Consider the following 19,148-nt stretch of genomic DNA (forward strand, 5'->3'; position numbering starts at 1 on the left):
GGAGAAATCAATTATATAAGCATATATTTGTGTTGAACTAACAGTTCTCCAATATGAAGTAACACAAGTAACAACTAAACTGAAAACATCAAAACACACTGATATTAATCAACGGTGTGTAAGTTATCAAACAGTGTTATAAAAAACACTGATATACATAATGACAAGTCATTTGGCAAACACTGTAAGAACAAACTGCTGGGAAATGTTTATTTCAGGTGAAGGTAGGGGGCTGAAGGTGAAATCAGGCATGTAAGTCTTTGATTGCACTCAGACCTATGATGGATGATAGGCTATGTCAAAAGACAATCAAATTAGAACTATGACAGGAAGTGAAGTTAAAATGCTATCTTTAATCAGTTGCTTACCAAACACTAATCATACTGTTAATATTTGTTATTTGTATGAGAAAATAGTCACACTTAGCTACAGTCAGCATAAATCCCATAATATTTGTATTCTGTCCGCTTACAAACATTTTATTTAGGTTGCTGCCAACATTTGTAAATAGTATTGAGAAAATAGCTCCACATAATAAATAATGCTGCATTCAGTATTTGTTTCACTTGGGGGAAAATCAATTGAAAATCACACTAGCCTGCAGTCAGTTTACCACATGTATATATCTCACACTTTGTTTTACTCAGCTTAACATATACTGTATGTCTGCTTACAAACAACTTATTGCTGTATGGGATATATTGTAATATTGTAATATCTGGTCAGCAATGCACATTAACTAATATGGATATAAAAATCTATGTTAGAATAATATCAAAATAAATCATAATTATGATTGATAAGAAAGTTAACATGCTGTCTAAAATCAGTAGTTCACCAATATTTGATCATAATTTCATGCTAATATTTGTGATTTCATGGGGAAATAGTCACACTTAGCTGCTGTCAGCATGATATTTGTATTCTGATTGTTTACAAACATTCAATCTAAGTTGCAACCAACATTTGTAATCAATATTGGTAAAATAGCACTCCAGTAAAAATTAAAAAAAAGAGAAAAAAAAAGAAGTTATGGCTGCAAACAATATTTGCTTCAGTTGATTCGTTGGTTATCCCAGCACATTACTTCAGGATCAGTGAACTGTCAAAATTGCAGAACTCAAATATTTGATTTTACATATTCATGTATTATTATATCTATTGTTATTTATGTACTCTCAGTGTCTACACAGTGCGCATGTGGATGAAGGAGTAAATAAAGGACTGACTCTGTGTGTGTGTGTGTGTGTGTGTGTGTGTGTGTGTGTGTGTGTTCAGTAGTATTTGTGTGAGTGCTAAGTAGTGTGTGTGTGTGTGTGTGTGTGTGTGTGTGTGTGTGTGTGTGTGTGTGTGTGTGTGTGTGTGTGTGTGTGTGTGTGTGTGTGTGTGTGTGTGTGTGTTGAGTTGTGTTTGTGTGAGTGTTCAGTGGTGTTTGTGTGTGTGTGTGTGTGTGTGTGTGTGTGTTCAGTACTGTTTGTTTGAGAGTTCAGTTGTGTTTTTGTGTGTGGTGTGGTACAGTGTGTGTGTGTGTGTGTGTGTGTGTGTGTGTGTGTGTGTGTGTGTGTGTGTGTTTAGTACTGTTTGTGTGAGTGTGTGATGTGGTTTGTGTATGTGTGTGTTTAGTAGTGTTTGTGTGTGGTGTGGTGTGGTGTGTGTGTGTGTGTGTGTTCATTAGGGTTTGTGTGAATGTTCAGTTGACACTGGTCGAGCCGTGAGTAGGTTGTCTGGCGAAGAGGACAAAATGATGTAAGCTGAGTGACGTCACACATTCTGCATATGGGTTAGTTGCGAAAACTGTCATCTGCTAATACAGCTTGTGTGTGAGGCTACAGCTTGTGCGAGAGGCAAGTTTTGGAGCAAGCATAGCGCTTGGTCACATCTCCCACAATCTTTTGAAATCCATCGTCCACGATGGTTAATTAAAAGTAACTCTTGTGAGCAGACTTTGCTGAGCATCAATAAGAATTATTGATCAGGTAAAGGGAGATAATTTAGCTGATACCCGATAGCTAAGCGAACGTGAAATGACTGCAACATTCTTAGGAACAACACCCTACTTCTATATTCAAAGTGGCATTAGCCAGGTTACGTTATGGGTTTGGACTTAGTTGAATGCATCCTAACTTAACTTTGAACAGTTTGATATGGAGTACGGGTCCCAATTAGGTAAATACACTATGAAGTTTGAAAGCATTCATTTGTGTGCCTATCAATCTATGTCTCATATCACTGTCAGACACACATGTAGAGTATCATACCTGTATAATAGCATGTAGCATAGCATTGTAGCATGTTCATAGTCACACTTGGCATTGCTAAAACCAAATGACCAGCTAGATCACAGGTTAGATTAAGCAAGAAGAGAAAAAAACCCCCATAAAAACATGAATTATGCAGAAATATCTGGAATGAAAACAAAATTACAGCATGAACCGGAATATGAAAAATAACATATGCAGCACTGCTTCAGTTTGCTAAAATTAAAAACAAAAAACAACATGAGTATCAGCATCATGATTGTTCTGGCTGCAGTGTCACTGTTCTGGCTGTAAAATCTATCATCACCAGTCTCACACAGTCAGTGGTGTCCTGGATGCCAGTCATGTGGATTGCCTAGGGGTGGGATCTGGTGGTAGTGAAGGCGGCTCTGGTACAGCTCGCCGGGTTGGTGTCCTGGGTCTTGGCATGGGCCTGGTCAGCCACACGCCACTGTCACTATCGGTATCAGTGTCTGAGTGTGACACCTTGTCCTGGTGGTGCAGTGGGGACAGGTCAGTTGGCTTGACTGCAGGTAGTTGTTGTTGGTCTTGCCTCTGCTGTGCGGGGCTGACTACAGGTGGGGACACACGTTGGACCACAGCGTCAGGTGTGGTGCTGTGGTGCCTCCATCTGCGTCGGCGTTTCCTGCGTCGCTGGTTTGGAGCTGGAGATGGCGGCGTTGGTCCCAGTTGCCCAGTGTGTGTGGCAGTGACACACTGTTTGGTGACAGGAACCGGAGTTGGGTCGTCAGCCTTCAGTTGCCTGGCCCTCTGATAGCGTCGTTTGTGGCGACACTGGTCCTCAGTGTGACTGGGCCTCTCATACCAGACACAGTGTGGAGGGTGTGGGGTGCGGTCAGCAGCACAGCGGCAAGGGTGAAGCACTGGTTGTGGAGGATGTGGGCGATGTGCTGGCATTGGTGACTGCAGCTGATGTCACATGCTGGCGTTCTCAGCTGCGAGTGTGGCCAGCTGAGCTTCCAGGCGGACAACAGTGGTGTTGTCTACACCGGGGCAGGTGTCATAGGTGTGGCTGTCCTCCTGCAGCAGGGCCTCCTTCTTCGCTGCCTTGAAGGTGGTGTCAGGGTGGTCACGGATGAAGCATCTGACATCGCGCCTGAGTGCAGCTGGCTGAAGGCCTCTGGCGAAGGCGTTGCGGAGTATGATTGCTGGCACCTGCATGACCCCATCTTCAGCCCTGTTGACCTTGGTCCACAGGTATCGAAGATGTGATGCGTAGTCGGTCACTGTCTCCTGGGCTGCTGCTGTCTGTTGAAGAATGCAGTGGCAAGGGATGTGGCGTCTCGCTGATCTCCCCAGTTCTCCTCAATGATGTGAAGGAGTTTGGCAGGGGTGTCCACTTATGTTGCCGGCAGCCTGACGATCTGCTGGCGAGCTCGGCCGGCAAGGGCTGAGATCAGCCAGAGAGAGGCTGTCGCGTCATCCAGGGGCTGTAGCTGGAGAATCAGTCTGGCCTCACCAATGAAGTCGTTGACCGGCCTCACTGCCGCTTTCCTCACCGGATAGCGTCGGGAGTTTGGGCAGGAAGTCGGTTGAAGCCATCTTGATGTGGGCGACGTTTCTTCTTGTTGACTTGATGTACCTGCTGCACTGTCTTCTCTCTTCTCCTATGTTAAACTATCCCTATGTGACTGTTAATGCAACCTCTTGTCCCTGTATGATCCTAGGCTCACAGCACCAAGTTGAAACAAGGTACACTTGGTGGTAAAGGGCTGTGGTTTAGGGATGGATTGAATTTGGATAAAAGAATAGTAACATTAAAAGGAATCATTTGGATTAATCAAGGATCAATATCCTGTCAGCGACGCCACTTTTGTAGCCGTGTACCGAGCGGTTCTAACAGGGTACGGTACAGCACAAAAGACTTAACTAAATATTGATTGATTTACTGTATTAAAGGATAAACAAGAATTCCTGCACACAGGCCAGGAACATATAGAGGCCAGTCACAAATGGGTTGTTCTATTGTTTTATTTACAATAGTTATGAGAACATAAGAAAACCTAAGAAGAAGATATAAGAAGAGAAGATAAAAAAGAGAAGACTAAGAAGAGAAGACCTAAGAGAAGAGATAATGAGAAGACAAAGAAGAGAAGACACTGCAGCGATACTTAGCGAGGTGTCAGCCATTGTGAGAACACACACGACACACACTCACACTGCCCGCGACGCAGCAAGAGAGAGAGAGAGAGAGAGAGAGAGAGAGAGAGAGAAGCTCTGGTCAGATGACTGAGCAGGTATGAAATGACCACTCATCACTCACTGTGCCAATTTATGCAGGTTAAGCAGACTACAAAGACAGTCACGTGTGCTGCAAAGCAGATCGGCACTAATCAGGCCAAATTCGATGACAACTGTGTTTCTGACAAGGTGTTCAGTGACAGATTTCTAAATGATCCCTGAACCGATTTACGTCGGATAAGTCGCAAAAGAAAGAGCTTAACACCTACTTTATAATGTATATAAAATGAAGTGTTGATTATTTAAGATGAATTTATAATCTTACTTTAAGTCACCTAAACAGGGTCAGTTTTAACGAGCTCATCGCTGAAAATTACAAACTGCGTTAAATCAGTTTAACATAAGCAAACATAAATGGAATAGATTTAAAGATGGAATCACGACGATTCTGCCAGTATGTAATACTTGTAGTTTACTGATCCGACAAAAGATATATTAATTAAATACGGCAGAGCAGAAACACAGATTCCAGCTCAGCCAATAGCGTACCGCGACGTGACACTGGTCGAGCCGTGAGTAGGTTGTCTGGCGAAGAGGATAAAATGATGTAAGCTGAGTGACATCACACATTCTGCGTGTGGGTTAGTTGCGAAAACTGTCATCTGCTAATACAGCTTGTGCGTGGGGCAAGTTTTGGAGCAAGCATAGCACTTGGTTACATTTGTTTTAGTTGAACGTACCCCCCTTCATTTAAAAGAGGTATGCATTGCAGACAGGTGTATTTACTTGGGCTAGTTGGCTGGTAGTTAGTTCGGCTGCCTTTGCAATGTTAACTTGTTGGATGTTTGACAGACGTTTGCTTGCTCTATTTTGGATTTATCAAATGCAGTCCTTTCCATGTTTAAAAACAGAATTGGGACTTATGTTGCTCGTTATGACGTCTGGTTCGTCTGGCTACATCACAATGAGGAGAAACCTTACTTCTGCTGACCCATGGTATGCAGACAGAAATATACTTATCCCAGATGGAAATACCGTGATGGTCAGTTTCAGGAGAATAACAACAAAATTGATAGATGCCAGGCTGTCCCGTTATTCTTTGGAGTATGACGATTACACAGGTCGTTCCATCGGAAGATTTTATCTTGTCTGGTCAAGTAAAGATGATATCCAATCTGATTTTACTCAAATGTTTGAGGCAACAGAGCTGCGCTTTAATGTAAAAACTCATTCTTGCATCAAAACAAACTGCTTTCAACTGTTTTTATCTTTTTTTGCTGAGAACGAAGCGCCCCAAAGGCTTCCCAGTGGTTTATGGAACTGTTCCGTGGCTCACTATGCCAGCTTCATTCACCACATGGCTTGTAACCATAAAACAGAATGTGAAGATGGACGGGATGAAACAGAGCACTGTTCCTTCAGCAGTCCTGACTGCCAGGGAAAGGTGGCGTTGTGTAATCATTGTTACATTTTTGTCAAGCGTCACGTTAGATACTTTAATCCTGGAAAAGATATTGTGAAAAATGGCAGTGAATATTGTAATTCATTGGGGGCAACATTGAGTTTTCCTAAGTGTATGCATGACTGGTATAATGCCCTTCATAACATAACAATGTTTCATCAAAATAGACTGCTTGGCCTTTTCACTGGATTTTACAGCAATGATTTGTCATTGCCTTCCATGTACAGACACGGACTTTTGGTTTTCAAGACTGTCATATACCACACATTTCTCATGCATGAACAACATCGTGACACGGGACGTAAGAAATGTTATATCACTGGGAAACAATCAAAATTATCATTTCATACATGTGTTTCACGGGCCTTTATGCCGTATGGATTAGTTTGTGAGTTCAGGAAAAACAAGACTGGACAGCACCTTCATCACCCAAATTCAATTTCTTTGTCCAGAAAAAACTTTTCAGTTTCTACAGGAAAACAATTATTGACAGTTTGCCACGACGGTCACGTGCAATATGCATTGTTTGCGTGTGGTTCTAGTCTGTATAACATGTGTATGCAGGAACATGACACTTGCGACTTATTTTGGAAAAAAATGTTTCTAAGTAAGCAGTATCCAACAAACCATCAGGCCCTTGTATTCCCCACATTCAAATGCGCTGATAATTTCACGATACCATACATACTGGTATGTAACTTCATAAGTGATTGTCAGGACAGGAATGATGAATCCATTTGCAAGTATCCTGTATGTACCAACACATTCACGTGCAGTGATGGTCGGTGCCTATCATATAGCAAGGTGTGTGATCAAATGTCACACTGTGATGACGAATCAGATGAGATGTGTGAAGAGTTCATCTTCGTATATGTTCGTTACAAATCTATTCCATCTCCTGTTTTTATTACTTTTGATGGGATCCGTACGTTTGCGTTATTTCCAATGAATTCCAGTGAGTCTTGTCCTGACAGCCACTATCGTTGTCGTGGGGAGTTTAATGACTGCCTGCCTGTCTACACACGATGCAATGACATGTACGACTGTCTTGACCACCAGGATGAAGAAGGATGTGAGGACCTCACGTGTCCAGGGTTTTTCAGGTGCAGAGCGTCCACAACTTGCATACACAATGACCACTTGTGTGATGACTGGCCTCACTGCCCACTGCGCGATGATGAACTACTGTGTGATACGACTTGTCCTGCAAATTGTACGTGTCTAGGTTATACATTTTTGTGTCTTCGGCCTTTTTCCACTACAGTATTCCCTAATCTCCGCTACTTGGATGCAACAAGCTCAGGTATGACACTTTCTGATGTGAACAATCATGCTCGCCTTTTTCATTTGATTCTTGTCAAGTGTTCTTTGACACTTATACCTAAACTGAACTTGTTGAATTTGAGGTTTCTTGACCTCAGTGGAAACAAATTCCAGCACATCAACCTGACTGCTCTTCTAGGTCTAGGGAATCTTCATTCCTTGTCTCTGTCCAATAACCCTCTATCGTCATTGCATACTGATCATTCATCCAGTCTACAGCCAAATACACTTAGAAGGATAGATTTATCACACACATATCTGACAGTGTTTGAATCAGAGGTCTTCTCGCTATTTCCTCAACTGCAGAAACTGAATCTAAGCTTTACTTCCATTCATACTATCAGTTCTGACGGATTCCAGGTTCTGCAGCAATTAACTGAGCTTTATATGGACGGAAGTCCCGTGAAAACATTTCCATTTGACATTTTCAAAAATCTTTACAACCTCCAAGTTATAACTACACAAAATTATAAACTCTGTTGCGCTGAAGTAATTCCCCGCAACTTTGACGATTCCTTGTGCTATGCTCCAAAAGACGAAATTTCATCCTGTGAGGATCTGTTGCAGTCATGGACATACCGTGGGTTTCTGTGGCTGATCACCTGTCTGTCCATAACTGGTAATGTCTTCTGTTTCTGTGCACGTTTATTTGCCAAGAGTATGACATTTTCAAGTGGTTTCAGTATGTTTGTCATCAACCTTACTCTGGCCGATTTTCTTATGGGTGTCTATGTTGCTATCATAGGATCAGCCGATGAACAGTTCCGTGGCAAGTACCTCCATCATGATGACACGTGGAAAAGCAGTGTGACGTGTAAGGTGGCCGGTTTTCTGTCCCTGGTATCCAGTGAGGTGTCGGCTCTGATCATCTGGCTAATCACACTGGACCGCTTCATAGTGCTTCAGTTCCCATTCAGCACATTGAGATTTGAAAGAAGGTCAGCGGGTGTGGCTTGCCTCCTGGTTTGGTTGGTTGGTTGGTTTCTTGCCTTGGTTCCTTTACTTCCAGTAACATCACACTGGAATTTTTATAAGCAAACAGGAATTTGTATCCCACTGCCTGTGACAGGACAAGAGTTTAAAGGAAGGGTTTATTCTTTAGCTGTGTTTATTGCATTTAATTTCATTCTGTTTTTATTTATTTCTGTAGGCCAGGCCTTCATCTATTGGTCCATACAAAAGAATGCCTTGAAGACCAACACAACGAAAGTGTCACGAGACATGGTAATAGCTCGGCGTTTGATCACTGTTGCGACTACAGATTTCATGTGTTGGTTTCCCATAGGAATTTGTGGAATTCTGGCATCATCCGGTACTCCCATTTCTGGAGAAGTGAATGTGGCCCTGGCTATTTTCGTGCTTCCGTTAAACTCTGCGGTGAATCCTTTCATGTATACTTTCAACACACTGGCAGAAAAATGGAAAAAGTTAGATGAAGAAAAACTTTTAAAATGGATGGAATCTCATGCGCACATGACTGATTAACAGGCATTACCGTGTAAATGTGCAGAATCGTGCTTATATGAAAATACATTGTCATTGTCATTGCATTCTTCCTTCTATCCACCTCACTTTATCCTCTACTGAAATCATCGTGCAGTATGTAGGCTATGTGTGTCTGTGGATGGGTGTTTGTGCGTGCGCGAGCGTATGTGTGCAGGTATGTGCGTATGTAGGATATTTTTGTGTCTTTGCGCGCGCGCGCGTGTGTGTATCTGCAATTTGTAATATGCGTATTGATACACATATACGTATTGTTTTTATGTGCAGATGTATATTATTATGCACTATTGCATATGTATTGTTTCATGTGAGGCGCTTATAGCCCATAAAATGGGGAATTTGCGCCATAGTACTATGTATCTGTCGATATATCATTATTATCATTATAATATACTAGACTATGGATACAGTTTAATCGTTTTATATTGAAACACACACACACACACACACACACACACACACACACACACACACACACACACACACTTCATCACATTCTGTGGAAAGAGAAGGGACGGCAGAAGCGATGCTCAGCAGCAGTAGAACTTGATTATTTCTGCACCATACAACAAAATAGGAGCAAACATAGAATGGTACATGTCCAGAATGATATGTTAAGGTAAATCTTGATTTCTGGCTGACTGAAGTAACGAAAACATAGCTTTTTGGCCCTGTTCATAAATCATGTTTTTAGCTTTGTAAAAAGTTCCGTTTCTACTAAATTCGATGCCAAGATGTTTAAAAGAATCGACAACATCCAAACATGCATCACCAAACTTAAAAACAGGCTTTAGCTTGTTTGTAGAATTAAATATCATCACTTTAGTTTTCTTCACATTGACCACTAGTTTCCATTTTAAACAATATTTGTGAAAAACATTGAGGGACTGTTGTAATCTTTCTTTCGTCTCTGAAAGTAAAATTGTGTCATCTGCATGCAACAGTACAAATAATGGCATGTAATTATCTAACTCTGAAATGTTAACATTCAATAAAAGATCAACAGATGGACTCTTATGCTCAGTCAAATACAACTCGAAATCATTGAGATACAGAGAAAAAAGCAAAGGCGAGAGATTTTCTCCTTGTCGTACACCCTTACAAATGCTAAAGAAATCAGATTTTTCACCATTTAAAAACACACATGACTTAATTCTATCATACATGTTCATTATGACACGCAAAATTTTACCATTCACGCCTTCATGAACAAGTTTTTGCCATAACCCACTTCTCCAAACTGAATGAAAGGCTTTTTTTTTTAAATCAACAAAAGCACAGTAAAGTTTCTTCTTTCTCATGGAGAAAATATCAATTAGTGATTTCAAAACAAACATTTGATATAATGTAGAATGGGACTGTCTAAATCCTGCTTGGGCTCCTGAAAGTATATTGTTTACATTGATATAATCAGTCAGTCTAGCATCTAACACTGTAGTGAATAGTTTTCCAACACAGCTGAGCAAAGTTATTCCCCTGTAATTATCAGTCAAGTGTATCACCTTTGCCTTTATACAATGGCAATATCAAGCTGGACACCCATTTTTCTGGTACAACACCTTCGTCCGGTATCTTGTTAAATAATTTACAGTATGTTTCTGTCAGCAAAGGAACGCTGTTAATGATATATTCAATTACGAATCATGTCTTCACCGGCACTTTTGCCTTTCTTCAGTCTTTTGATGGCTGAAGCAATACATGCATTTAAAATATCATCATTATCTTCTAAATTGATCACGAGCATTTCCGTTGTACTGTCAGTATGTTCATTATCATTAACGTTAAGGTTGCTGAAATGGTGAAACATGTCTTCTAAATTTATGGGACATGATGTTTTCTTTTTCTTTTTAATTCTATACCATAGTTATCTCGAATTGCTTTTGCGTAAACTTCGTAGTTCTCTGTGCCATTTTTTTCTCCACGTCTTTTCTTTCTTAAAAAAAACAAAAAAAACGGACTTGTAACTTTTGCAGACTCTTTCGAGCGTGTCTCTATTTTTACTAGATTTTCTTTCTTTTTTTTTTACTCTGTGTTTAGCTTTAAAATATTCTGATCGGCTTCGTTTGCAGTGGAATCAAACCAACTGCGACTATCTCTGTTTTGTCTTAGAAGTACGAATTTGGTATGTCCCGAGAGTATCTTTTGCCGTCTGAATCAGAATGTTTGCGAGCTTATCATTTATGACGTCAATATCATCACACACACACACACACACACACACACACTCATGCATGCACGCACTCTGTATCAATATGATTTTGAATACCTTTATTTCTGCCTTTGGTCATTCATATCACAAAAGATTCATCACCGCTTTGTGTCAGTAGACTATGAGGCTGCTTCAGTTTGGCACACACACACACACACACACACACGCACGCACACACACACACACACACATTTACTTCTGTCAGACACGTGCACGCACTAATGCTGGCGCACGCATCCGTCATATTACATGTAAATGGCAAAACAAATTAAACACGAAATTTTAAGCTATAGTAACCCACAGTCAAAGCAAAATTGAAAAGAGGACGTTTGATTTTCGTGTCACAAAATATACAGTATATTTGGTATATAAACTTCACGTGTTTTAAACAAATCGATTCATCACAGAATGAATGATCAGGTTAATTAAACTCTGCAGTTAGGTAACACCAAACCAACGTCATCATGATCGATCTGTTCATGTAAACAAAAAACAGAGATATTTTAACACGACACTGTCATCATGAGAACGACTTGATTAAGCATCATTTTAATGTGGGAAGGGAACGGGTGTACTGAAGACTGGTTTAAAAAAAACCAAAAAAAACCAGCATCGGCAAAGCTATTCACATGTTTTACTCAGGAGTCAAAATTGTCAAACTGGGTTTTAAACTCTGGCCCCAGGGAGCATAATATTGCAGTTTGGTTGGCCTAGCGGCCAAATGTGCCTCCTGACTAGGAAGCGAGTGTCTGCTGGTTCGGGTCTCATGTACGGAGCGGGATTTTAACTCACCCTTCACCAGACTTTGAGTGATGATGGTCTGGAAGCTAGTTTGGACGATAAACTGAGGTCCTATGTGCAGCATGCACTTAGCACACGTCGAAGAACCCATGGCAACAAACTCAAGTTGTCCCTGGCTATTTTTTTAAATTTTTTATAGATATATATTAAAACAAATGCACTTGCAGACAGAAAAAAAGCTGGAAAGAAAGACACAATTAAGGATGTGTGGCGCTGCATCTGAGAAGAGCAGCCCGAATTCCATACAGAGAAATCTGTTAGGATAAAAACATAATACAACACAATACAATGTAATACAATATAAATACAACATTTCCCGCTCGATGATTTATTTATTTACTTATTCATTTACCCGAAAGTGAACTAATTTTCTTGAGGGGGGGGTGGGGTGCATAAATTCTCGTCTTTCACCGGCACGCCAGCCGTGCGCGAGTCCGGCAATACCAGAAGAACAAGATGAAAGCATGATCATCAAGACCCATTGCGGCATGGCGTCCGGCGTAATCCTTTTTCCGCATCCGGTACTGGGGATGATCCACTGAATGAGGCCTTACGTGGCGTTGGTTGTCGGGTCGTTTCACATGATGGAACACTTCTTGGAAGTGCGCCTGCCTCTGGTGGTGGTGGTGGTGGTGGTGGTTCCGGAGACGGCTGGAGGAGAACCGGAGTGACGACAATGACCTGATTGAAATGATTATTCGGTTGGTAAAGACTGTCTGGTTCTGCTGGAAACATAGAGTAGAATTTATCCTTTAACCTACCAAAAATCGAAAGTTTGAATTTTTGGTTAAAAAAAAATCATATGATTCTGGATACAAAAAGTTTCTTTCACTCAAAGTAGAAAGTTCGAACTTTGGTAAAAAAAAAAAAGAAAAAAAAGGGGTGGGGGGTGGGGGGGTGGGGGCAGAAAAAGCAGGATAATGAATCTCTGGCTTTGGATACATATAGTAGGAAGTTTCCTTTACTCGAAATAGAACGGTAAAACTTTCGATAAATTCTCTGATTCTGGATACGTATTGTAGAAGTATCCTTGACTCAGAATCGAACAGTTAAACCTTTGAAATATTCTCTAATTCTGGATACATGTTGTAGAAGTTTCCTTTTCTCAGAGTCGAACAGTTCAACTTTTGACAAATTATCTGATTCTGGATTCAGATTGTAGAACTTTCCTTTACTCAGAATAGAAAGTTTGAATGTACTTGTATAATTATTTCTGTGGTCCCACGCCATCTTCCCCAGAAAAGCTGAACTTAGTCCATCCACAGCTTATCTTAAAAAAAAACCGCTTTCTGTATGTTTGCTAAGGAAAGGGTACAGTGAGACTGAGACCACCGAAATGCCTAAGTAATTTCAAACCCTCCATTCTCAGTAAAGGAAACTCTCCACAATACAACAACAGTAAGTGTTACATTAAGTTATTGTCCCGCTTGAAAATTGACTGTACGTCCACAGTGAGTGTGACAAATCATGTCGCAGTGGACACAAATATGTGTATTTTTGTGGCCTAATGATGAACAAATGTCGCCATCGAGTCATTAGCAGCAGCAGCAGTAGCAAAAGTAATATTTTTGAAAAAAAAAAAAAAGTGACATGCCTACAGGATTTGTCACAGTGAGAGAAATCAAGTAGATGTGACAAATCATGACGCAACAACAGCCACGACAAATATGACACACACTACGCGTCTCTCTCTCTCTCTCTCTCTCTATATATATATATATGTGTGTGTGTGTGTGTGTGTGTGTGTGTGTGTGTGTGTGTGTGTGTGTGTGTGCTGCAATGTTATGCAAACGCAATATTTTTGTGGCCTAATGATGTCGAACAAATGTCGCCATCGAGTCATTATCAGTAGCAGCACCAGCAGTAGCAAAAGTAATATTTTTGCAAATGTTTTCCAAATTGTATTATCATTATCAGGAGCTGCAGCAGCTTTCATTGTAGTAGTAGTAGTAGTAGTAGTAGCAAGCAGTGATGCTGTTGTCGTTGTTGTTGTGTCAGTAAGACATCGTTCAACTGAGAATACACAGCTTCAGAAGTAGTAGGAGAATGTTTCTATGTACACATGTATCGTTTGCTTTGCATAATTATTGTACCATGTTGTCACGTTTAGTGCATTGTCTTGCCATAGTTCTTCACGTTTATTATAATATAAAGTGGAACTGGCATGTTCAGATGGATGTTGTAGCGGATTGGAGTGCCTATTCTTATTACAACTACTGCAAACTAGAGCAAAATGTATTTGATTAGTTGCAATATAAGAAAAAATTATTATCATTTTGTATTATCATTATCATTACAATCATTATTATTATTTTTTAATTATTATTTTTTATCGTTATTATAATTATCATCATTATTATTATCATTATTATTACTATTATTATTATCATCATCATCATTATTATTAACAGCATCACCACCACTTTTCTTCTTCTTCATTGTCAGTATTATTATTATTATTATTATTACCTGAAAATGGGCTCCACCTGTCCCTTTGGGGGTCATAGTGATACTGGGGGTTACCCTGGTACCTTGAGCGTTCCCACCAGCTCTCTGTCACCTCTCGCTGTCACACACACACACACACACACACGCACATACATATACTCGCACATAGGTATACATAGTAAACATACATAATATACAATAGGGACATACACATACGCAGACACACAGAACGTATACACACACACAGACATACGTGCACACTGGCTCGCACACATATACTCACACACACACACACACACGTTGTATATGTAAACAGTTAAGCGTACGACAACTACAGTTCGTAGATAATCAACTTATCAAACCAGTCTCTCTCTCTCTCTCTCTCTTTATCGCGCTCGCTCTCCTTCTGTATATATATATATATATATATATATATATATATATATATATATATATATATATATATTTATACATGCATATGTAGTTACAGAGAGAGAGAGAGAGATTATACATACATACATACATACATACATACATGAATGCAGTGTGTGTGTGTGTGTGTGTGTGTGTGTGTGTGTGTGAGAGAGAGAGAGAGAGAGAGAGAGGATGGGATGGGTGAGGGAGGGTGTTCAACCGCAGAACATATTAAAGGTTCCAAAAACACGGTTTTCCGTTTGGGGGGAAAACAACAATAAAACCCCCTAAAAAAAAACAAACAACAACAACAAACAAACGCTAACACTTTGAAACGCATTACAGCATCCTTATAATTATCATACCAAGGAGGAATGAGGGGTGGGCAGGAGGGGGAGGGTGGGTTGGGGGTGTGGGGGGGTAGAGGGGGTTACTATACCTCAGGCCGGCGATGGCTTGGGTCCTGCTGGGATCGGGTGGGGTTCTGGGTGTGGAGGCTGTCGAAGATCTGACGCCTCTCCTCCGTCATTCGACCCTCTGCCTCCACCTCGCGTTCAAACTCGCCCAGGTCCTCTTCGTTGGCTTCCCGGTAACACACTGCAGAAGAGTGTCCAGAGCGGTGAGTCGGTGAGTGAGCGAGTGAGTACAATAATGAGTGAGTGAGTGAGTGACAGAGACTGTCCCCAGGTCCTCCTCGTTAGCTCCCCCGGTGTAACACACTGCAGGGGAGTGGCCAAAGCGGTGAGTCGGTGAGTGAACGAGTACGACGTGCAGAGTGAATCAGTGAGCGAGTGTGTGAAATAGTGAGTGAGTGAAATAGCGAGTGTGTGAGTGACAGAGACTGTCCCAAGTCCACTTCGTTTGCTCCCCGGGAACACACTGCATGGTATCCTGAGCGGTGAGTTAGTAAGCAAATAAATCGGTGAGCGAGTCAGTGAGTGAATCAGTGAGGGAGGGACAAAGACTGTCCCAGGTCCTACTGGTTGATCAAAATAAAAAAAAATAAAAAAAATGAACGAATGAATGATTACGTGAATGACAACACGTGGTCTCCTGGAAAACAGACTACTGAACAAAAAAAGAAAAAAGAATGAGTGAGTGAGTGAGTGTGTGAATGGATGAGTGAGTGTGTGAATGAATGAGAATCAGAATCAGACTCAGAATCACTTTATCATCTCAGCAAGAGGAATGAAGTAAATCCATATACATATCACTGAATAAACGAACGAAATGATAAGAATTACACGAATCGCCCAATAAGCAAAATAAATAAATGAATGAACATAATACGATACAATAATGCTTTATTTATATTTTTCGCAGGCAAACTGACCCTCTTAGGAGCAGAAGAAATATACTGCACAAAGGTAACAATGTGTTAGAAACTGAAATTAGGTCACACTGCAGATTTCACGAGCACCACAGAACACGAACATGCTATTACTTCAACTGAGTATGAGAAACAACAGAATAAAGATTGGGTTGACTAAAAATAACCCCCCCCCCAAAAAAAAACAACAACAACAAAAAACAAAACAAGGAGCCGTCTTTGGAATCTGCAGTTTCCTTCTTCGGGGTATGCTGAAATCAGGCTGAATTTCCGGCAGATGGCGGTGTATGTACCTATGTAATAAGCCTGATCATAGCCACAGGTGCTTGCTTGTATATGCACTTTTCTTTTTACAATGAAAAATCACACAAAAACACACACAGATATACATACATACATACATATTTACAAATATATATATATATATATATATATACATATATGTATATATATACACAAACACACATTATATTTAAAAAAACAAAAACAACTTTTATCAGCAGTTTTTGACGGTACATTGATTTTTCAAACACATTCTTCAAGCTGTTTATGGTGCATGTGTGCCTGAAACAGCCGTGAGTGTGTGTCAGTGAGAGGGAATGCAGCATGTGATTTCAACCATTTCTTGATTTTCTGATATCTTATGGAAACATATAATGACGTTTTAAATAAAGGGGTCCTTAACATTTTGAGAAGTACGTATTTCGTTTCATTTCTGTGTATTTATACATTTGTTACTACTACTAATAATGATAGTATTTATATAGTGCTGAATCTTGTGCAGAGACAAATCTAAGTGCTTTCACACCAGTCATTCACACGCATGCATAACTCTAAAACTGAAGAAAACTGAAGACAAGGAAGAGGTAGGGGAGGGAGGCTATCTTGTGAAGAGTTGGGTTTTAAGGCCAGACTTGAAAGAGCTGAGTGCAGAGACCTGACGAAGCGAAAGAGGAAGTTCATTCCAAATACAAGGTCCAGAGACAGAGAAGGAATGGCGTCCAACAGTGGAGTGTTTGAATCTGGATATCCATAAACAGAGTGGATCCGAAGCTGATCGAAGAGAGTGAGATGGAGTGTAGAGGTGAAGGCAGCTACAAAGACAGGAAAGGGCAGATCTGTGAATACATTTATAACGTAGAGTGCTGATCTTATACTTTATTCTGTGTGAGACAGGAAGTCAATGAACATGTTGCAAAATAGGAGTGATGTGCTCAGATCTTTTCTTTCTGAGGATGAGTCGGGCAGCAGCAGAGTTTTGTATGTGCTGAAGGAACTGAATGAATGAAGTAGGCAAACCAGACAATAGGGAGTTACAGTAGTCAAGGCGAGAGAGAATGAGAGAAATGACTGCACATGCCATCACACGTGTCTCTAACTACCCCTCTTGAGCTACCTACCCCACCTGTTCTCACCTGCTAAGAACATGTCGGTGATGACATCAAAGTTGTTCATAGTGAGGTAATGACCCCCGCTGACATCAGCAAGCTCTTGATAGAACGGCACGCTCGCCTTCTGGTTCAAAGCCCGAACTCCGTACACCTGTTTTGAACATTTTGTATGTCATGTACTAGAAGAAGCAGTAGTTGTAGCAGCGGCTGTAGTAGTAGTAGTAGTAGTAGTAGTAGTAGTAGTAGTAGTAGTAGTAGTAGCACCAGCAGTAATAGCAGTAGCACCAGCAGCAGCAATACGGAAGTGTAGCAGCAGTGGTTGTAGTGGTAGTAGTGATGATGGTGGTGGTAGTAGTAGTAATAGTATTACTTCTGCTACCTCTATTAGTAGTGGTGGCTAGGGTGTTGGTGGCAGTAGTAGTAGTTGTTGTAGTGGTGGTGTTAGTAGTTTCGGTGGTGGTGGTTGTAGCAGTAACAGCAGCAGCAGTAGCACTGGTGGTGGTGCTTTCTGATCTGTTTGCTTGGTTTGAATACCTCGAGCAATATAGAACTATTGAACAGGTGCTTGATGGTTACTTTATTTTTTTTTTTTTTTTTACCGGGACCAGTTACTTGAATTTTTTTTTTACCCATATCAGTTCGGCCGTGTGTGTGTGTGTGTGTGTGTGTGTGTCCATGAATGCATGCACACTCACCACCCCAAACACCCCACAAATCTTGAAGTTCACCACCCCTAACAACACATGGACCCACCTTACCTTGATTTCCATCCCCCCCCCCCCACGCCTCTCCCTCACCAGCCCTTCCTCTCACTCCTCATCTCCCCTCCTCCCCCCCACCCCCCACGAAAAAAAGTTGTCCAAATGACCCACATTAATTTGATTCCCCATTGCCCTCCTCCCGCCCTCCCCCCCCCCACCCAACCCCCTCAGCCCCATCCTCCACATCACCCCAGGCCTCCACCTCTTTTCTTCTTCTTCTGCCCTCCTTCCCACTCCTCATCTCTTCCCCCCACCCAGTCATACCCCCAAAGGTTTGCATCCACCCACCCACCAGGTGACTCAACTCACCCACCATCCCTCCCTCCATCACCCTTCATCCTCCACATCACCCCAGGCCTCCACCTCTTTTCTTCTTCTTCTGCTCTCCCTCCCACTCCTTATCTCCCCCCCCCTCCCCAGTCACACCCCCTAACTTCTCGATCCACCCCCCACCCAGTGATTCAACTCACGCACCATCTCTCTCTCCATCACCCTTCATCCCCCACATCACCCCAGGCCTCCACCTCTTTTCTTCTTCTTCTGCCCTCCTTCCCACTCCTCATCTCTCCCCCCCCCTCCCCAGTCATACCCCCAAAGGTTTGCATCCACCCCCCACCAGGTGACTCAACTCAGCCTCCATCACCCTTCATCCTCCACATCACCCCAGGCCTCCACCTTTTTTCTTCTTCTTCTGCCCTCCTTCCCACTCCTCGTCTCACCCCCCCCTCCCCAGTCATACCCCCAAAGTTCTCAATCAACCCACCCACCAGGTGACTCAACTCACCCACCATCCCTCCCTCCATCACCCTTCATCCTCCACATCACCCCAGGCCTCCACCTCTTTTCTTCTTCTTCTGCTCTCCCTCCCACTTCTCGCCTCACCCCCCTTCCCCAGTCATATCCCCTAACTTCTCGATCCACCCCCCACCCAGTGACTCAACTCACGCACCATCTCTCTCTCCATCACCCTTCATCCCCCACATCACCCCAGGCCTCCACCTCTTTTCTTCTTCTTCTGCCCTCCATCCCACTCCTCATCTCTTCCC

At 41.8% G+C, this 19,148-nt stretch overlaps 1 protein-coding gene across 1 annotated transcript in view; it reads right to left on the bottom strand.

Moving 5' to 3' along the window:
• Positions 1-10,753: 10,753 nt before the first annotated feature.
• The window catches only part of LOC143282368 (uncharacterized), a 16,490-nt gene continuing 8,095 nt past the window's right edge, over positions 10,754-19,148 (bottom strand). The window contains exons 8-11 of the mRNA XM_076587984.1: positions 17,366-17,492; positions 15,060-15,217; positions 14,228-14,324; positions 10,754-12,439 (exon numbers count right to left, since the gene is read on the bottom strand). Coding sequence (XP_076444099.1) covers positions 12,336-12,439; positions 14,228-14,324; positions 15,060-15,217; positions 17,366-17,492 — 486 coding nt within the window. The 3' untranslated portion in view covers positions 10,754-12,335. The remainder of the gene's footprint in view (positions 12,440-14,227; positions 14,325-15,059; positions 15,218-17,365; positions 17,493-19,148) is intronic.

The sequence above is a fragment of the Babylonia areolata genome, chromosome 5 (assembly GCF_041734735.1).
Source record: "Babylonia areolata isolate BAREFJ2019XMU chromosome 5, ASM4173473v1, whole genome shotgun sequence".
Classification (NCBI taxonomy): domain Eukaryota; kingdom Metazoa; phylum Mollusca; class Gastropoda; order Neogastropoda; family Buccinidae; genus Babylonia; species Babylonia areolata.